Source organism: Eublepharis macularius, chromosome 4 (assembly GCF_028583425.1).
Source record: "Eublepharis macularius isolate TG4126 chromosome 4, MPM_Emac_v1.0, whole genome shotgun sequence".
NCBI classification, from domain to species: Eukaryota; Metazoa; Chordata; class Lepidosauria; order Squamata; family Eublepharidae; genus Eublepharis; species Eublepharis macularius.
The window spans coordinates 88,735,814-88,757,860 of record NC_072793.1 but is presented as its reverse complement, the minus strand read 5'-3'; the positions used below and the strand labels follow the sequence as shown (position 1 = coordinate 88,757,860).

Sequence of the window (22,047 nt, the reverse complement as noted above, 5' to 3'; positions counted from 1 at the left end):
CAAGCTGCAGGTTTCCTCCACACTCATACACACTTTAATTCACCTAGAAACCTTTCATATCATAGAGCAGGCTAAACTAGAACTCTTTTCCAAATATGCTAATTTCATATTCATGAGGGCTTTTTAAACTGGCTTTGAATTACATGAGCTACTGTCTGAAGCACTACAACCCCAATCCATATGGTAAAATCCTGAGCAAAGATTCAAGTAGGTCTATGGGAGTGGGGGATCTTTCATGAAAAGATGCTATAGAAATGGCTTATCTGTTGGACAAATGGTTGATGAAAATGATCCTAGTATTTGAGGAAAAGATTTTCTCAGGATAAACACAAGCATTTTCCAGTCACTAGTATAAGCCAGACAAACCAGCAAATTTGAGTCAATATGCATCTGCTGAAGGCCTATGGTCCAGTGTAAAGTTATGAAATCAAGAACATTCACTTCTTCCCTTTGTCTCAACAGGACTTAATCATGACCAACTTTTAGTCAGGTCAGTGTCAATGCATCTTTGTGGAGAAAAAAATACACATTTCAGAAATAAGAACTGACCTCTTCAGTACTAGAACAATTACTGAACAGGAAATACAGTAATCAATACACTTTTAAAAACTCAGGACACAGGACACTGAAAGACAGAGGCTCGGATCCCTCCTAGAATTTCTGTAGGCATGGCAGGGAAAATATTAATCTATTTCTTGCTCACACAAATGATCCCTGATTCCTCCCAAACTATTCCTGGTGGGCCCATATACCCATAACAACATTGGGGGGCTATTTTTGATTGCCATGGCCAAAAATTGCCCTCCTCCACTTGCCATGGCCAAAAATTGCCCTCCTCCACTTGCAAACAGGCAAAAGTTCATACTAGGGGGGGGAAAGACAAAAATATGTATGAAGCATTCACTGGTAAAGCAACAAGATTAGGGACTTGGCACAATAATAAGAGAGAGGGTGATCATTTTTAGCCTTTCCATAAAAGCAAGGTGTTGTTTTCAGTTGGAAGTAGAGGTGGGCACGGACTGGGAAAAAGCCACGGACTGTTGGTCCGTGGTCCATTGCATTTCACAGATCATGAGCCTTTCATGGCCCTACCTGTTCGCAGACCAGTTCATTGATCCATGGTCCATCATTCCCGGGAGCCCTAGGACAGTCCCCTTCACACTCAGAGATGCCAAACTCAAAGGAGGTCTTCAGCAGGCTCACCTCCAGCCACCCTCCAAGTTTGGTGAAGATTGGATTTTGGATGTCCAAGTTACAGACACCCAAAGCAGCTGCCCCCAGGAAAGTTCCATTAGATATAATAGAAGCCACAAATGCCAATTGACTTGCATTGGCTCTATTGAAATACATTGCAGCACCAAAAAGTTGCAATGAAAACGTGGAATAGAGTGAGAGAATCTTCCTCTGAGAATGGAAAGTGCTCTGCAGAGGCCCTGTTCTCTGTTATTTCTGCACAAGCTTAGATGCACTGCTCTGCTCTGGGCCTAGAGTTGCCAGCCTCCAGGTGGAGGCTGGAGATCTCCCTGAACTGATCTCCAGGCCACAGAGATGAGTTCATCTGGAGAAAACGGCTGCTTTGGAGGGAGATCTCTATGGCATTATACCCTGCTGAGGTTCCTCCCCTCCCCAAACCCTGGAAGAAGGATCCACCCTGGAAGGATCCACCCCCAAATTCTCCAGGAATTTCCCAACCTGGAGCTGACAATCCTATTTGAACCTGGAATAAAGGCCCCCAGACTGGAATGACAGTCCCTGGGAGAAGCTAAACTGCTCTGGGGATGGAATGACAGCCACCAGAGGGGAATGATGATCTCTGGGAACAGATCAAAGGGAGTTGATAAAAGTCGGATCCATATGATTTTAAATGGATCCTCATGAATTCATATGATTTTTATAATGAAACAAAACAAAAAGACTGCCATATTATAAATCATGTCCTAGTCTACAGACAGCACTGGCACAATGATGCACCCATTGATCTGTGGTGCCACCACAGCGCAAAAATATGCTTCAAAAGCACGGATCCTCATGGAGCCTCTTGATTTTTACATGGGGCCACCCAAAATACACCACACAATCCCATATCGTGTCTATTGCCACAAATCACACTCAAAAAACCATACACTCACTACTTCGGTGCACCACCATGGCGCAAAAACATGCTTCAGAACCACGGATCCTCATGGTCTAGTGGCACAGAATTCCCAAAGGGGGAGGGGTTCAGATCCTCCTGGAATGAATCCAGCTGTGGACAACGAGTCCCTCTGCTGGGATGCAGCCAGAGGGTGGCAGGCACTGGTGGACTAGGGGGAGGACTCATGGGAAAGGAGGTTAAAATTCCCCTTGTGTGTGTGTGTGGGGGGGGTACATTTGCACTTGACAAGGACAGGGGTGGTCTAGAGCCCTGACCCACCCAGGCACCTTCCCAGCTGGGACAAGTACTCTAAATAATAATGATACTGTTAATAAATATAATATATAAAAGTATTCTGAGTCCTCACAGGCTTAGCCTCTGAGCATGGCTGCGGAGCAGCAGCAGCCAGAATCTCAAGCAAAAGCTTCAAATACCTCCCTCTGTGACTGAAAAATCCACCCTGCCATTTCTCCTGGTCTTATTGCCAGCTGGAAACTAAAACAACTTGAGAGGTGCGGGGGAATTTACTCCTTCAGCTCTCATAGAGAAGAATGGGAGCACTCTGCTTGACAGCCAGAGAAGGTCTGTGGATGTCCCCTCCATTGCCTAGGGAATTGATTGATTGCCACCAGGAAGTCTGGATTCACAGACCACCAGACTGCCCAAAAAATCATCGCATCTGTGAAAAATGAGTGTCCCACGACCTGCCTGTTCACAAAAACTGAACCAGGCCGGTCCGTGTCAAAGTTTGGTCCATTTTTCAGTATGTGTCCACCTCTAGTTGGAAGCAATAAGGAACAAAAGGCAGGGATGTTTATTTCCCCTTGCTTGGGCTAACTTTTTTACTATAGTCATTGTTTGATTTGGCCTCCCAATCTGCAGAAACAGAAATGTTTGTATGTTAGACCTCTGCTACCTTTTTTGTCTGCTTCCTCACACAGAGATATTTATATATATAATTACACAAGAGTTTACATTTTGTCTCATCAGAGCCTTCTGTTGAAGTTGTACGAGATCTTCTAACTATCCCAAGACCAACCCTGCTATTCCCTGCCACCACACCCCCTTGAAAATACCATACATTCTTAGGAAGTACAAAAGCATTGAGCTGATAGGGACTGAACTGTGGATGCTTGACCAAGAAAAAGCTTTTGAGGTTGTGAATAGTTCAATGAAAAGGCTGCAGCAACAGTGAAAAAGCCAACCTCTGCACTTGGGGTTACTTGGAAAAGAATTGAAACCGAAATGGCCCGAATGCCCCTTGAACGGCGCAGCATCCTAAATCATCAAGGAGTTGCAGCACCTTCTGTATGAGAAAGGGGTAGGAGGTTTGGGGCTTCTTAAGAGAAAATGACAAGAGACATAAGAGGTTTATAAACCTAAGCACGGGTAGGAGAGCGAATTTTGCCTCCCTCAGGTACCCTCATTAAGCAGGTTGCTATAGATTCTGGGCAGACAGAAAGTAAATCTTCAGAGTATTTAAGTGATGGAATTTATTGCAAGATGTAATTATGGCCACTATTGAGTTGCCTTTAAAAAGGAATCAGAAAAATTCATGTAGGGTAAGTTCATCAGTAGCTATTAGCTACATTACATGTAACCTCCACATTCAGATAAATAGTCCTTTGAACACCAATGCTGGGGGATAACATCATGAGAAGACCTTCCTGGGGTACCTGGTTGGCCACATGTTAAAAAAGGATATTGACCTAGATGGCCCATTGGTCTGATCTAGCCTGCTTGCTCTGTATTCTTATTATCTCTAATTATGTAATGCCTAAGCCACTCAGCAGAAATTGCCAGTAAGCATAAATCAGGAGCTGCTCTTAACTGACCACTTCTGTCCTAATCCCAGTCTCTAACAGGCAGGAAGTGCAAACGATGCAACTCTTGGGCCCACAAGAAATAACCTGAACAGCCAACATTACATCAACGTATTTATTGCCTTAGAGGTTGCACCCTTTGTACACAGCTTTTTACATCCATCAAGCAAAAATGTTATACATTCATCGATAGGTTCATAGCAGCAATTCTTTCTTAGAAATAACACACCTAGGAAGACGGACAGATTTGGAAGCAACTTGTGCATTGTTTCATATTTCTGCTCATTTTATCTTCTCATTCCCAAGTACTCTGATAAAATATATAGCTGCAGGGGGTTAGCCTTGTTTGCAAGCCTCGGATGTGTTGTTTATATGCCTGATACCTGTAAGACAGAAGGCTAAAATTGTAATGGCCTTGTTTCTGACAAAAGAAGGGCTGAAACTCATACTACTACAACTATATTATGGTTTGTATTACAGTTGCCACTGATCTTGTCTAAGCACTATGGACTAAATGCGTGATTTTTATAATCAAAAGGATATTAACAGAGTATCAGACTCTGGTATACAAATATATATTAGCAACATTTCATGGTTGTTGGACCCTTGTTTGCTTACATACTTGCTCGTATGTAATTCTGAACACATTTTTTTCTTTTAAAAAAGTGTAAATGTTTTCCATTTTACAAATAAAAAAATGGAAAAAAGGAGACTGGGCAAGCAAAAGGCAGAGAAAACTCAGACCCAGTGGTTGATACAAGGATTATATACATACTACAAATGCACACCAATGCTGAGCCTCACGGCTCCTAAGCAAAGAGTACTGGGAACTCTAGTTCCGTTTGAACAAGGTAGGCACTTTTCAATATTGTGTTGGATCCAAAGCATGGGGCTGCATCCAAAGATGTCCTTCCACAAGCAGAAGGGCACTTTCCGATCCAACCCACTATCTCAAAATAGCAAATCCCAATATTCAATTGGAAAAGCTGTAACAGTTAAAATGGTTCAAATCTGTAGTGTAAGTTGTCTGTTCACACAGCTTGATGCCTTGCCCGATCTATACAATTATACTGGGCACACATGCACCAACAGCACGAGTTAGCTAGAGAGATTCTTGACAGAGCCAACAGAGAAGTTGGAGATTTTTTTTTTTTTGCAGTATCTCAACTTAAAATTGATCTATCAAGAGGAAGACACAGGGATACAGCTGCACTTTGCTCTGAAGTAGTGAATATCAAAAGCAATTGCTAAAGAAGCCTAGAGCAGCTTTCAACTATTTTTTCCTGAGGGAGAACTCCAATCTTTTGAGAGAGGAGAAGGAAAAGGCTAGATATGTTTTTACACAACCTGATCAAACTACTTTTCACTCTAAACGAATACAAGACTGACAGAGTCTCAGGTGTACTAATTTTCCCTCAGCTAAATCATCCTATTCCATGTTATGAAGCTAATAAAACAGCTATCCAGGAACATCATAAGCCATTTTCCCCCGTCTGTGACAGGCTTTCACCTCTGTCAGTGGAGGGTGATAACATTTTCAGAGACAGCTAAAAAGGCTTGTATACATCAGGAGACAAGCCAGCCCTATTACTCCTCCACTCAAGCAGGGCCCTCTCATCCATTTTGAGGAAGCTAAACAAGCTTCAGCAAGGCACTGGTGTATTCCTAGTGCTGAAAAGAAGCTGGATTCTCTATATTTTCATCCCCAATAGGGCTTCTTTGCAAATTTGGGGAACAGAATTAAAATGTGTTTCAATCATTCTCAGAGTTGCTCTGTGAGCAGCATGGAATGTGCAATGAAACCGAGACTCACTGGTTAAGTGTAAATACGTTTCTTTGAGTGTTTCTTCTGGTAAAAATAGTCACAACCAAGACAAGATTTATATTTTCATAGAATATGATAAGGTGGCTCTAACACATTATACTCAACAGCTCAAAACAACAGGCAGGTATCCAGCAGGCAATTTCAAGGCATCCATACAGAGTACAAGTAAAGTCCTCTCATTTTGATCTCATAAAGCCACGGTTATATGCAGTCATGAACGTCTGTGCTCATAAGGCTACTAACTCTTGTTCAAATGCTTTCAACTACTGCACAGCAGGGAAAAGGATTCAGTAGTTAGAGTTTCACCTTTCACACTGGTGGGTGTAGGTTCTTCTTCTAAACCACAGCTGGTCAAGTTGAGTAAAGAAGGAGTCAATTTAAAATACTGCAGTTCCCATAAGGAGGCTGCCCAATCCCTCTTCCTTATGATGGGGCAGTACATATATCCATATTATTTGAAATTTCACGTCTGTGAAATTCTTCATGTAGCTGAGTTAACATGGGTACAAAACATATAAGAATCTCATCAAATACATAAAATGCTGCATCTGAATTGATTTTCAGCAACCTCCCTATGTAGACCATAGTAACACTTAACATCAATCTACTGACCAACAGATACCCTGAATCTCAAAGTTTCCCCACAAATTCTTATTCACACAGAACAAAGCAGAGAATACAGAGAAGCCACTTTGCATAGTATTACAGGTCTATGAGGCAGGGTTGTTCAGCATAATTTTTCACACTTTGCTACTTTTGTGATCAGACCAACAGCTAACCATCATTAGAAAGTTATTTGCTCATATTAAACATAATTAACTCAGAAATAACCTTGGAAGAATACAGTTAGCATAAAATGCATATCTCTCATATACCAGCAGGGTCTTTTGCCACAAAATTCTTTGTTCTTGAATACTGCTCTTAACTACCACTGAAGCTGCCATCCTTTAGGCGCTCACACCAACTCTCTTTTGATCTCATACTTGTGCTCTGGAAAAGAAGCTGGAAGAGAAGACAAATTCCAGCACAGCAGCTGTATTACTCTGTTGCTGCAAAAAGAAGCCTTGTGGCACCTTAAAGGATAACAAACATTTATTGTGGCATATGCTTTTAATAAATCAGTTAGCCACTATACCGTTTTTTTGTGTGTGTTGGGTTTCCACCCCACCCTAGCCCAAGACAAATCAGAAGTGACATAAGGAAAGTCTTGATTTTGTGCAAAAGTATCCTGAGTAGATGAGTGGTGGGGAGAGTGGAAGGGGGAAGAAGAAATAGTAAAACAAATACTTATTTCTTATACATGAATGTTAGCATTCAAAAATAATATACTGGAAATTGAGCTTAGCACCTTTGAGCTATTGGTCTCAATTAACAATAGAAGACATACCAGTCAATATATAATGTTACCAAGAGTTGAAGACAACAAAATCTCCTGAATGAAGACAGTATGTAGAATATGCAGGATTAATTATAGAACAGGCATAATAATGATATTTAAATTCAAGAACAGAAGAAACCAAACAAAAATGTTGTGGTGATCAGGGAAAGATCAGATCAACCATTTATTAACAAAGAAAATCCCAAAGAACTGTATGAATGTGGTAAAAATACAGTTTAATACAAAAGGGCCAACAGTTTTAAGGCATTGTTTAGTTCTTGAGCAAAAGACAAATGAGACAAATCCAGAGCCCCACAAGGGCTACGATTCACACAAAGGGTTGAAACCTAGTACTCTACTCAGCAATGAATGACAGCTTGTTTCTCCAGTACAAGGAGTATTCCACTAGTGCAAGAGCTTCCACAGCCAACAGAACAGCATCTACCACTGACAGAAGGTGACTTCTTGTGCATGAGGAATATGCCAATACCAGCAGAGTGAACCAACCCACAGACTTCCCCATCTATATGTATCTTCCTTTATGTAGGTTGCTCACATTCCTCCATAGAAAGGAAGAGGAACCCAGTGCCTTCACAAATTCTTGCACCCAAATAAATGCTGGACCAGGATGCATGAAAAGTTTTTGGAAGACAATAGCGATAGCAAAGCATGTTAAATGAGATGGTATATTACAGAACACAAATATTTGTTGTAAATACATAACAACATAGTGAGTCATACTGGACTCACACTGCATGCTCTGCAAAGACTCATAAAGTGAACTAGTACAAAGAATCAAACTGAAAAGTATCTTCAGCTTCCAGATGGAAAAAGCAAGACGAGTATATGAAGGAAAGTATTTTATTTTCTCTTTGTCAAATACAGTGTTTGACCTTCACTCATGAAGATCTGGAGACTAGACCTGAAGGAAAATCATACAAAGAATACAGAAGGTCCACTATATTATTACTTGTGACTCACACTGCAGAAAAATGGAAGAGATCATTAAGAACAGGAACACGGGATCTATTCTCCCCAAAATAAAGGGTTAACATTTTAAGTGAAAGGAAACTCTCTGGAGTGTAGAGTCAAACACAGCTACTTTGAATGGAAGTGCAGTTGAAGCAACTGCTACAGCTGAGAAGTCAAGAGATCCCAGAACAGACATGAAATCCAAGCAATGACTGTCAAAGCAAAGTAACTGCACCTTTGAAAACTGGAAAGGGCAGAGATAGGCTGCTCAGGAAATAAGCCACTACGTCCAAACACTTTTTTCAGAAGCAAAGAGGAAAATGAGCTGCTGATGAAGACTTTTTAAAAATCAGAATGCTGTTTTTATAAACAGAAGAAGACAGAGACAGCCCAAGAAAGATGTCTGGATTGGAGTATCACTGGGGAGGCTACAAGTCAGACCAAGATGCCACACAAAATTTATGAATGTATGCATTGATTTGTTTTTCTCTATCAGCTTAGTTCCACTTCCTTGCCTAGCTATTCCCCATCTTTTCAATCTCTAACACCTTGAGCTGGATTCAGACAGATGACTAATTCCAAGACTCCTTGAACAATAAAAGTTGCCTAATTTACCTTGTGCCTGGGGAAAATCTCCACCACTAAAAAGACTGCTAGGTTATTCCAGAAATGCACAATGAAAAAAACTGTGTTTATATTAGCTACATACTACAAAGATGTGGAAACTGCTCTTTGCTATTAGTGAACATTCTTTGCATTACAATACACTCGGCGAAAGTCTAGCTACCAGAATATCACACATACATATATACACAATGTAAATATATGCCAACCTTAAATAGCACCATGTACTCTTTCTTGGCAGAGAGTTTATACATAAGCATTGTTACATCTTGCACAGTTCTTCTGATTACCCAATAATGAAGAATAATTAATAGCACTGATTTTTCTAAATAATCACTATTCATGCCTTGCAGTAGCCTTAAACATGCTTCTCAGGAAGAACCCGACTAGCATTAGAGAAATGTCATTTATAACTTAGAAATCACCAGGAACAGTCTTCTCAATATCAAATGTAGCCCTATTTGTGACTCCCATTAGATGCTGAGAAATGAGCATCTCAAAGCACTGTACAACTGTGCCCAGCATAAACGCCACCTGTTCTTGTAAACAGTTCTAGCAACATATGCACATCAACGTAGACTTCATTATTCTGCCACACAAAGAGACGGGAAGAGAACTTTAAAAGATTGGATTGTTTCAACCCATTTATAACACGCTGAGGCAAGCTCTGGGTAGCAAAACTCACATCATTAGCTGCATTCATTGTTTGCTGGTGTTATAGAGGAAGAAAGCAGGGAAAGATGGGTTAAGAGCACAAGCATTATAGTACTGAAGAAAAGGCAAAACTACTTTTTTTGCTCACACACAAGCAAAAAGATGAAATGAGGCTTCTTCTACTGAATGTTGCCATGCAATGACAACTCACGTCTGTTTCCATTCATTTTGCTCCAGGGACCAGTTTAGACAGCAGAGGGTGCTGTAGCTCAAGACTGGAGTACCTCTTTGGGGCCAGCCATGCAAGCTATTAAGACGGATAGGGGAGATTGGGTGCAAATAAGCTAAAACCTAAAACCGTTCCTCCTTTTCACAAGCTCTTTAATTCCTTTATTTTTCAAAGCATGCTTTCCTGTAATTTTAGATTCCTACCATTCTATCAATGAAGCACCAAAGTCACTGGCTTGTTTCTCGTAGCTGCTTAGCAACAAGAGAATACTTGGCATCTGTCACTAGTTTCATGTTACACATAGTTAAAAATATGAATACTTGTCCCATATCTGGCATCATGATTTTGAAAGGTCCATGAGACCTTCAGGGTCTGGGATATCAATCTCTTTGAAGAACCTTGTTCACATTCTAATCTGAACAAGCAAGCAACTGGTTCAAGGTGCTCCTGCTCAAGATTACTGTTTCCTACTTTCGGTAAAAAAGAAAAGCTTCTCAACAAACATAGAGAAATGTCACTTATAACCTCTGTCTCACAACACTGCTCATTAGCACACAGCTATTGCAGCAATTCATGCTATTGGTTAAGCAGGCTCGGTTGACTCAATGCGCTAGGTGAACAAGTAAGACATTCTCCCCTCGAATAAAAATTTGGTTTATGTGCCGTGTGAAAACTTGCTGGTAATCCACCCTGGGTCTCCGCTTTTTTCGTGACCGGCCTCTTGTGCTACTTGCACTAGTCCCCTCTGTATGCAAGGTTCTGTTCGGCAGATCAACATCCTTCCCACGCGCTCGAGGCAAGCTAGAGCTCCGTGCCCGCTCTCTGCTTGAATGTTTCCTTGCTTCACGTTGTTCTTCTGATCTTCCCCGACCTGATCCAGCCTTTCGCCCAAGTGTCCTAGGGTCACACGGAAGGCTTGGGAGTTCTGCTGCTATCTTTGACTCAGTTCCTTTTTTAACAGCAGATTCCTGCAGCTTAAGTCTGTCAAACAACTGCAGAGAAATATGCAAAAGAGGGGAAGGAGAAAACGTGTCATTCTGTCTATAAAATGACTTTCAAAAGTGCACAGTCCAGCACAGAAAAGGCAGTGAACACCAGTTATATTGTATGTACTTATTGTAGGCTGATCAGCGTAGATTATGAGCTTTTGTGAAAGGAAGATCACCTGTTTTGTGGTCAAGGAGTTGTCTGAGTTCTGCATTTTATTTATATATCCATTCATAGCCCATGTATTGTAAGTGTATTGTATTAATGGCACTGCTGTATTACTATTGTTCTGACCCAGAGGATAAAACAATTGATAAATTTGATTTGCACTGCAGTCCTTCTGAGGAAGGGACTGTACAACTTATATGGATTTTACAGTAACCAGCAAACTGCAGGAATTAAATAAATGCCGTATTGTAGTATAAATCTAGTGCTTATTTGTAACTTTAAGCCTTGAAAAAAAATATTATTAAAACATTTGTGACATGTTTTCACTTGCATAGGGGGCCCGAGTCTGGAAACACTGCTGAACAGAGGGAGGTGATTCCTATGGAGAGGCTGGCTGAGTGGTTGCCTGGCAACAGGACGGGGTGGGGGGGGAGAAGATAGGACATTGGCTAAAGCATTTTTCTCCTGAGGGAATAGAGAATTTCTGAAGAAGTTCTTCCAGAGGAGAAAAGCCTGTGGAGAGTAAAACAGGCAACTGTCAGAAGAGTGGCCATCTTTTGGGGTGGACCTTTTGTTCTGTACCGTTGAAAAGTTTTCTCTTGTGACCATAAGGAAAAGTGGCTTCCTACCATTTGTGAAGGCCCTCACCAAGGATCCAACAAGACTTGCCTGCAATTTGTGAGTCAGAGTCCAGATAGTAAAGAGACTTCTTTCTCTTTCACCCTCACCTGGGGACTGCTCAATAGATTTTATTATTCATACTCAAAAAGAGTCCAGTAGCACCTTTAAGACTAACCAATTTTATTGTAGCATAAGCTTTTGAGAATCACAGTTCTCTTCGTCAGATGCATCTGACGAAGAGAACTGTGATTCTCGAAAGCTTATGCTACAATAAAGTTGGTTAGTCTTAAAGGTGCTACTGGACTCTTTTTGATTTTGCTACTACAGACTAACACGGCTAACTCCTCTGCATCTATTATTCATACTGTTTTGTTTAAAATACCCAGTTCGAACTAAATCCATTCTTTCCCCCACCTTTAAATAAAAGCTCTTTAAGTGCTGTCCAAGTTCTGAACAAGGGATCCACAATTCTGTGATCACTAATCTGGCCCTTTCAAGGCTAAATGGATACATAATGAATAGCAATAACTAAGGCTCAATTCACCCACATAACCTCAGCAGCATTCTGTAGCAAGTGGCTCAAGTGAAAAGGTCCTCAAAATCAAAAGCTTGGATCATACAGTGCATTTCCAAAAACAGAAAGATGCCACTGGAAGCAGGGGAGGGGGATGATTTCCACTAATTCCCTCACTCCTGCATTAACAGATCCAGTATCAAATGAACTCACTGTGCATTGCTTACAGATTAATAAAACAAAACATATTTTGGGATTTCCAAAGACTAATGCATGATTTCTCAGTGTAAACATAGATGTATAAAATTTCTAAAGCAGCCATGGGAGGTTTGCATTAGATATACAAACCAGTAAATTAAAAATGGGATCAGCCCTCAGTCTTCCCTTTCTCCTCACATGTCAAGAAGACTGTCTTTTAAAAGGAACATTATTCATGAAAAGGATCTTCTTTCAGCTTACTGTATCCTTTTAAGTATTTTTTTAAAAAAATTTAAATTGAAAACAGTTTGTAGAAATTCCCTTACGATCCTGATTTGAACTTGATTCTCATCTCATGCCTGGTGAGTTTTTTAAAAATTACTGAGCACTCCGTATTGTAGAAATTGTGGTGGAGGGTGTATATGCTGGTAATGACACAAGTGCTAGCTAATTCACAATTAAATTTACTCCACTTTTACTCCAAATTTACTCCAAGTTGCACTAATGAAAAACTTGCAGAACCATTTTTTGCAGAGCTGACCCTACGATGCAGAAAAGTGTTACTGCTCTGCAGATGATCAAATCATTTCTACAGCGTTGTTTATTTCTCATTTTAACAGGATACAGGTAGTCAGCAATTATCTTACAATCACAAAACTGGCTGCAAGTATATTGACAGCAGAAAGGAAGAACACCACAAACAGGATCCAGCTGGTTTCTTAAAATACTGGAAGAGGCTCTGCTGAATACAAGACAGACTACAACACTCCGTGATACTGCCAATTCTCCAAAAAATAACAAAGGATCTGGAGAACCCTTTCCTCAGACACCAAATACATTAGATGTACTTTTGCTGCTCTATTCAATATCATAAAAATTCACTAGCACTTTAATTTGTAATACATTACTAATGTAAACACTATTTGAAATCATCCATTTTTACTGTAATCAGCAGACTTTTTTTCTTAATAGCACTTTTTGAGCTATATGTGCGAATGGGCTGAAACGAACTTGGTGGACCTGAACCAGCCAACTAACAAGCCGAAGAATGGCTACTTACTCTGGTGAGAGTCAACTGTGGCTCAACGTAGAATGCTCTGCCCAAAACAGGTTTTCGGTATGTCTCGTCCACATCTGTCAGAGCCTGGGGCAAAGAAAGCAGATGTGCAGCAGAACGACTTGAGACTTACACATTACACTTGTATCATAACTTGTATTACATCTAGAGATGAGAGTAGGGGAATAATAGGGGAACCAGGCCCTGCTTAATACACAGCTCAAGATCACACAATTTGATTTGACTCCTGTGCTCTCTGAGAGTAGTGACAGAAGTAAGAAGAGAATAGGTTCATATTCTGATTCAGGAATATTTTACTTTAAGAAAGAATTAGCATGGTAGAGCCTACAGCCTTTTCCAGTCCCCTTCCCCTGGTGCCTCAATCTGTTGTAGAAAGGGTGCCTTTTTCTGATTGGGAAAACAATATTTAAAGCCCCTTTAAAGCCCCTTCCCCTATGATCCTGATTTGAACTGGATCCTCATCTCATGCCTGGTGAGTTTTAAAAAAATTACTGAGCACACTCCACACAGGAAACTTCCACATATTGTGCAATTAGGCTGTCAACTTCAGCTTATCAGACGGCATAAAAAAGAGCAACTGGTTCAGCTTCCGTTCCCCTTCTTCTCAAGGTTCCATCACTGTGTCCTACAAGATGCTTCAAACGCTTCTGAAGGCCTTTGACACAACTTTGTCTGAATTGAAATTAATGTCCAGGACTTGGACAAACAACAAATACTTTTGATTTTCATGTCGTTTATTTATCAGGAAAGGTTCTTCCTCAAGAACAAACATTTTGAGGGGGGAAAAGGAAAACTCACAAAAATTCAGTGCAAATTCAATCTAAATAATGAAATTGTATTAAAATCTATAAAGCAAACAAAGGCAGGCTTATTACTGTATGGAAACTGCAGCATATATTTCTGAAAGAAATTAGATGAATCAATTAAATATTTATATCCTGAAAAAGTTATTTTAATTTGACAAGAACACTGCATTTCTACAGCCAAAAAGAAGTTATGTACAACAGTATAGCATAAAGAAGCAAATCAAAAACAAGAAACGCTCAGTCTTAAGGCAAACATTGGTATTTTAAGAGGCAGCACTACTGCAGATTTAAAGCCTGGATGGAAAAAAACCTTTAATGATTTTTTTTCTTTTTGAAACGAGTGAAATGCTTTTTATGACAAGGTTTTACTCAAAATACATAGTATGAAAATTGTTATACAAGGTAATCTGCTGCATTAGACAACAAGTGTGGGACCCATAAGGACTTCTAGGGGCATCTCATTTTCCCTTCACCCACAATGTCCTCTTTCCCTTTCTGCCCCACATAGCCTCTCCCCCTTTCCTCACTTTCTTCTCTCCTTTCCACCCACCCTTGTCTACCCCTGATCTTCACCTTTCCCCCTCTACCCTGGCAACCTCTCCCTTATGGCCCAGTTGGGTGACGGTGGCTGAGCTGGGCCCAGTTGCATGCCGGGGAACCTGCAAGAAGTTGCAGGGGGTACTTCACTTTTCCTTGTATCCCCTTCCCCACACTATTTCTTCTTTCCCTCCTCCTGGCAGCCTCCATATGCTCATCTTTCCTTATGTCCTTCTGTCCTTCAAATCCACTAAACAACTTACCTTTTCTCTGCCCCCATCATCATCTATATTTACTTTACTTCATTTATATACTGCCTTTCTCCACAATGAGTACCCAAAGCAGCTTACATCATTCTTCTTGCCACCATATTATCCTCACAACAACTCTTGAGAGGTAAGTTAGGCTGAGAATGTATGACTGGATCAAAGTCACCCAGTGAGCTTTTACAGCAGAGTGGTGATTTTAATCTCAGTCTCCCAGTTCCTACTTGGAAACTCTTAACGGCTACACTACACTGGTGGGGGCAGGGAGGGCTGCTCTTGGAGCAATCAGCCAGGCCTGAATGAATCATGCCAGTCATGTGGCATCAAACTGCCCAGTGGTTGTTTCTGGGCCTGGCCCCAATGTGTCCTCCCTAAAAGGCCAAAACAGCCCTGGAAAGGGTCCTGCAACTCCCCCTGCCTTTTACTGACAGAAACCAAGCCTGGAATACTGACAAAACTGTTATGCTTGTTTAGAAACAGCCACTGAGAACATCTGGTTAAAGCTAAAGGTGCTCCTTTGATAATTTCGTTGTTTTTTTTAAGATTTCAGATTTTTCTGCAAACTTGGGGCATTTTAGGTGTGTAGGAAGGTCTACCTTGTCAGTTCATGGCTCCCATCTCTGGATTTAAGTATCCACAGATCAGGCCACTTGGCTATCAGTATAAAAGATCATTCCTATATATACTGTAGACATATACAACATATTTTCAAGAATATGTTTATTGTTTAAATGTGAATAGTTTTGGAAAAAATTAATATGCTATAATGTGTTTAATGACAATATATTATTGAAGAGTTCACTGTTTTCCATGTTATAAATAACATGATATCCAAACATGCTGACAGCCCTACATACTGTGACTGCAGGAGAGGGTTTCGATCCAAATTAGACACTTTATTTTGTTAGTTTCTGAAATGGTTTTCTACATATGCTTTTTACCTTTCCTTCAGATAGCACAAGTTCAGATATACGTACTAGAGCAGCATAGTTTTTAGAAAATAAAGATTTATACTTTTAAATTCCATAAATATGTCAAAATAACAATTTTATATGCAAACTAATTTATAAATGATGCATTTGATGTTGTTAATTTGTTGCCAAGTAGGCCCCCTCCCCTGCTTTGAAGCCTGCTATGAACTGTGCTAAAGTTTCCTGCGTTGCTGTTTTACTGCTACACCCAAAGACTGCTGTGCACGTGTGTGTATTCTGATACACGTGTCAGTTTCCTGCCTGCGTGTCAATTACCCTGCTGCAATAGACTGTGTAGTTTACTGACTCCATGTTTGGATAACTGCACAAAGGACTCTCTTTCTGGGCAGCCCTGCCCTGACCTGTATCTGGACTTCCAAGTGTGTGTTTGGACTCTGTTACAAGTGTGCCCCGTGCCTGCATTGCCATCTGCCACAGACCGTGCCTGTTCCCTGCTTTGGACTGTGTTTTAAAGTGTTGTTCCCCCTGCCTCCATGGAAGCCTGCCTCATATGGGCCCAAGCCGCTGCTAGCAGCCGGGCGCCTGCCGGGGAAACCTCCAGCGAGCCTGGCTAGGCGCTCCCTGGTCAGGTCCCGCCTGGAGCCTCCCGCGAGCCGGCCCCCGAGCTTGCCCTCGCTACTGGGCAGCCTGCTATCCAGCCCCAGCTATGCCCAGCCGGCATCCATGTTCTCAGGCAGCCAGAAGACCCTGGGAAGAAGACTGCTTTGAGAAGCCATTTCGGTGAAGCGGGCACACCACGTCCGCAGCGAGAGCCCCTCGCCCTGCTCTGCATATCTTAGGAGCCGCCCCGGAGAAGAGCTAAGTGCTGACCATCCCAAGCACTTAGAGAATGCATCTCAAAGGAACCTCCGCATTCCAGAAGCTGATGACATCAGGACAAGCCCTGTCCGCTGGAACATCCTTTCAGCCCACTTGGATTTCCCCCTCCCTCTTTTGTCCCCTCTTCCTGAGGTGTCACTTATCACAATCTGATTACCAAAGTGGCCCATCCAAGCCATTCAGTAGCCCATTAGACCCTTTGTTTTAATCTGTGAGAACCACCAAGTACAGCACCAGCCCCAGGGTACGTTTTGGGGTATTTAAGCTGGTCTCCCAGACCACTCGGTGCTCCGGCCATTCCCTATCCAGACCTCCTTGCTGTCCGTCTGTGGTCCCAGTGCTGGCATTGGGCCACCCTCGCTGCTGCGTCTCTGCTTCGCTCCAGGATAAGTGAGTATTCCCCCTATCATCGTTGGGAACCAGCTAATGCGAACGTCTCTGTATTTCATACTCTATGTTTCTTAGACCTTGTATGTTCTTTGTATGATTGTGCAAGCTAGGCTTACGCTACACTCAATACACGTGTTTGGACCTTACTCCTTGTCTGCCTCTTTTTCATTAGAGTGTCTGGGATCGGGACCTCCGTAAACATAGGTTATGATCCTCGCTTAATATTAATAGTTACAGACTGCTATAGCTAATTCCCCATTATAATAAAGAGCAGTTCTGGTAACAGTTTACTGGTGGAGATTGCGGGCATAACCCAGTTCATGTGAATGCACGTGAGTCGACACGCGTGTCTTCAGCGAACTGACTTAGAGGAAAATTTTCCAGACCTCAGTGTAAAGAGCGCAATTTAGCTCAGGGAATTAAAAGTGTGAGTGTGTGTGGCTCTAGCGAGCAATTCTCTCTTGTGGGTTGGCTTTTCCCCATTTCCTCCTTCAGCCAGCTTTGGACTACTTGCCTTTTGTGGTGCACCGCGAGGCCCTCCAGCCGTTATAACCGGTGTACTGTGGGTGAGGACCTCTGAACTGGTGAAGTTCCTGGCCACTTTCCGGGCCGCCTAAACGCGTCTATGTGGGTGGGATCCCAGAAGTAGGCTCTAGATATATACGCATATATACTTCCTGAAGCAGCACATATAAAATTCTTTTCCGCCCTCCCCCGTCTCTCCTAAGTCCGTCCAGACCCCGCTCCTGCCAGCACTTAGGCTTCAATCCCCGCTCCGGAGGAAACGTGAAGGGATTGATAGTCCGTTCGTTTTAGTTTAGCTTTGGGAATCTGAAGTCAGGTTCCTGAAGCCCCGCGGCAGCCGGCCGCACCGTGCTTAAGAGTTTTAAGTTAGACTCTTGAGCGCTTTTTGCTTGAGAGTTTTAAGGTAGACTCTTGGGCGCCTTTCCGCTTGCGAGTTTTAAGTCAGACTCGTGGGCGCACCTTGCTTGGGAGTTGTTAGAACTCTTGAGCGCTTTTCCGCTTGGGAGTACCGTGGTTTTACTCCTGAGCACTTTTGCTTGGGGACTTGCAGAGGCAGTCCTTGAGCGCTTTCAGTCTTTTGGGTCTTGGCTTGGAGACAGTTTAACCGTTTGTCTCTGAGCACGAGGCCTGGGGACACTTTGAGTACAGTTCTTGGGCAGAGAGCTTGAGAGCATTTGTAGCTTCCGAGCAGAGGCTTGGGAGCATTTCTGGTTGCCTGAGCAGAGGCTTGGGAGACCCCTTAATTGCAGTTTCTGAGCAGAGGCTTGGGGACACTTTTTGGTTTTCTGAGCGCATAGGCTTGGGAGACCCCTGAGCTTTGGTTTTCCGAGTATAGGCTTGGGAGACCCCTGAGCTTTAGCTTCTGAGCAGAGGCTTGGGAGCACTGAGCGTTTTTGGTTCTTGGGCTTAGAGAGCTTGAGAGCACCCTCTGAGCCAGTAAACTTTTCCTGGTCCCGTGGCTTGTAGGCAAGCTTAAAACGGGAATAGGAGTTTTCCCTTCTCCCCCGGTGGAGAAGAACTGAGTGTAGGACCCTTAAAATACCCTGTTAACCCTAAAAGTAGAACCTTAAAACCCCCTGGTAGAAACCCTTGAGGACCTGAGGGAAGGATAAACCTCCCAAAAGGAACATAGAGAGGAAGAAGTTGTTAAAACCCTTGAGCAGCTTTAATCGCCCCACCCCTGGTGTCGCTGGTCCACTCTTTAACCTCCCCCGAGATCAGCCTTAAACTAAAAAGTAAAATGTACCGGGCAGCCCCCACCGTGCCCCGCCTGGAGAAGTGGCTAGTTAAGAAGGGAGATTGCCCTTGGGAAGCCGGTTCCTTCAAGGGACCCGACCCGCTCCAGATAGTCAGAAGCGCCTTCCAAGATTTTTGTGAAAAGGAGAAACCCAGGTCAAGTAAGAAGGATAGGTATGGAGCTTGGGCACTTTTCACCGCCCTACAGGACAGCGTGTCCCTAATTAATAAGCTACAGATAGCTCAGGAAGAACAGGAACAGGAGATAGAAAAGCTAAGGAGAGAAAAGAAGGAACATGAGGAAAAAGCAGCCGAGTGGCGTTCAGAACGCGTTAACTTCATGCTGGAGAAGCAGGGACTAGCCGCTGCCCTCCAGGACGCCCAGCACAAGGCTGAAGTAGCCACCGCTCGTGCCGATATGGCTGAGCACGCAGTAATTGAAGGACAAGAGAAAATTGCCAAATTAACCCATGCTGCCCAGTTCATGGCAGAGCAGAAAGTTGCAAAGATAGCCGCAGCAGACCACTCCGCTTGTAAGAGGGAGCTAGAGGCCCTAAAACAGCACCTGGGAATGCAGCAGGCCGTAATTTCCGCCGTGCATCCCGCAGCCCTCTTGGCCCTCCCCGAAGGTAGTACCGACAGTTGGTCACCCCCTTCGTCCCAGCCCGAGGAAGCTCCACAGCCCCTCCATCCGATAGCTACCAAGGAAATTGTCTCCACAGACGAGGATGGCAGGAAGACAGACCGAATAGTTAAAGAGACCCGCAATTGGAGGCCCGATGAGCTCCAAGCCATAGCGGACCGCATGGGACCCCTGAACCGAGACTCAGCTATACAATGGTTTGCACACGTGACCATGTCCCAGCCCTCCGCCAGTGGCTCCGATGTAGCTCAGCTGGCTCGCCATTGTGCCAGCCCCGAAATAGTCACCTCCCTCAACGCATATATTTCTAACCGGAGACTAGCCACTCGCAGTCAGTATGGTGCCATGAAAGAGTTGTGCGCCTTCCTGTGGCCCACCAAGAGTTTAAAGGCCCTGTATATTGCAGAGTCTCAAAAACCCGGAGAGGATCCAGAGGCATATTTAGCCAGGAAACAGCTCCTAGCCGAACTAGCAGACGAGGTAGATTTAGATTTGAGCGACATGCCGGACTTCGACGACTTAGAATTCAGGAGGGCAGTCATAGATGGACTCAACAGCACCACTCGCCTAGCCCTAGCAGGAGTCGAGCCCGGGAGCATTACATGGGGAGAGCTGGAATCCCGCATCAGGAGCATTGCTGGCCTGTTGCGAGAGACCGGCGCCATCCGCCATGTGAAGTCCCCGGCCTCGCGTAGAAAGGAAAGCGAGCCGATTAGTGCAGTTACCTATGCCAATCATGGCCCCCACTCTCAGTACCGACCACAGGGACGCAGCCCGTATCCGGAGGCAAGGGGAGGAATCCTGAGGGGAAGGAGCAGTAGCTTTAACCGGGGAAGAGGACCGAGGGACTACCGTCCGGGAGTTTCCTTTGCGCCTACCCCGAGTTACAGTTCCTCCTCCCAGCCGAGACCCCACGAGCCCCGACTACAGGATGCACCCATAGCCCCTTCTCACTCGCGAGCATCGCACCCGTACCACCATCAGGTCTACCCGCCTCCAGATCAGTCTAATGCTTGGGGAGCATCGCAGGGCGACCACGAGGGCTACCGGGACCGCGGCAGCACGCCCCAGTCCAGGGACTCCCTCCGTTGGGAACTATGGATGCGCCTCAAAAACATTGGAGCGAACATGGAGCTCTTCGACGGAAAGCCCACGTCCGTTCTAATGAAGGCGATCATGGAATGGGAAGACCAGCAGCAGCCCCCAGTACCTCCGTCGGCGCCCCCTTTGCCGCCGGACCCTCCCTTCTCGAATCCCCCGATAGCTGCGGTTCGGGAACGCCCGAGCCCCAACAACCCCTTTAGAGGAAGCGCCGCTTCCACCGATCAGGGTGCAGGATCAGAATAGGGTTGCCCCGAGTCCCAGTCTCCCTCCGTGGGCATAGTTGCCAAACTAAAGCCGGACACATGGGGGAGACCGACAGTGAAGGCAGGGATCGGGACTCCCGGGGAAAAGAAGAAGCCTGCCACCCTCCTCATAGATACCGGAGCTTCACTTAATATACTCCGGCCCACCTTAGTCACAAAGGGCACCCAGACCCCCACTACCATGCAGCTCGCCGGTTTTGGGGGCGGCACGCAGGAATCCCCGGTCTGGCAGGATATCCCCCTCTCCGTTGGGAACCTGGCCACCCGGATTTCGGCGTGCGCAAACCGGGGAGAAGACGATGGACTTTTGGGCATGCCATTCTTCCGTGCCGAGGGACTGACCATTGACTTAGCGAACGGGCTCCTGTGGCGCATCCCGGGAGGCCCAGACTTTGTTAATGCGGTCCATCGATGCGCAGCCCTCAAGGCCCCCCTTCCTCTCGCCCCCATCACAGGAGACCCCTGGGTTCAGGACTTTCCCGAAGTATGGGTGACAGACAAGGCCGAGTGTGGGATAGTGAAGGGCGCCTGCGTCCTGATTGAAGGAAAGGACCCCCCTCCCCAACGACAGTACAAGTACCCAGCGGAAGCTGAGGCAGGGATAGCCAAAACTATAGAAGGACTCCTTGAGTGGGACGTCATACTCCCGATGCAGTCCATCTGCAACGCCCCATTGTGGCCAGTTCTAAAAGCAGATGGAGTGACCTGGAGAATGACGGTCGACTTCCGTGCCCTGAATGCCACCACCCCTCCAGTTGCCCCGGTTGTGGCCAAGTATAATGAGATCCTAACGGCCATTGCCGCTGGGTCCCGGTTCTACTCGGTCATAGACCTGGCCAATGCTTTCCACTCCATCCGGTTGCATGAGTCTTGCTGGTACAAGTTCGCGTTCACTTTCCGCGGCCAGCAATACGCATTCAAGCGGACCCCCCAGGGATTCCACTCCAGCCCCAGCATTTGTCATGCTCATGTAGTTCAGATGTGGGAACGCCTCCAACCCTCCTCGAGGCCCCACGTACTGAGCTACGTGGATGACATTTTGGTCCACGCCCCCACGGAAGAATTAGCCCGCCAAATCACCAGGGAAGTCCTGGAACTCCTCCGCGAGACTGGGTTCAAGGCTAGCAGGGAAAAGGCCCAATTGGTTCAGACCAGCGTCAAGTACCTGGGTCTGACCCTGGGACCCGAGGGTCGCACCCCGGACGCCCAGCGAATGGAGGTCATTTCCAAGCTGTCTGCACCCACCGATGTCCCCTCCCTC

General features: G+C 44.5%; 1 protein-coding gene across 2 annotated transcripts in view; it reads right to left on the bottom strand.

Annotated features, from left to right (window-relative positions):
* Nucleotides 1–4,058: 4,058 nt before the first annotated feature.
* Nucleotides 4,059–22,047, bottom strand: part of LSM11 (LSM11, U7 small nuclear RNA associated) — a 40,643-nt gene continuing 22,654 nt past the window's right edge. The window contains exons 3-5 of one of the 2 annotated variants that reach the window (XR_008596811.1): nt 13,188–13,271; nt 6,089–10,631; nt 4,059–4,340 (exon numbers count right to left, since the gene is read on the bottom strand). Coding sequence is in view for 1 of the 2 variants with exons in the window: in XM_054975869.1 (XP_054831844.1) it covers nt 10,242–10,631; nt 13,188–13,271 (474 nt within the window). In the remaining variant the exon portion in view is untranslated. Of the gene's footprint in view, nt 10,632–13,187; nt 13,272–22,047 lie in introns of both variants that reach the window. The other variant, XM_054975869.1, reaches the window with a different exon arrangement.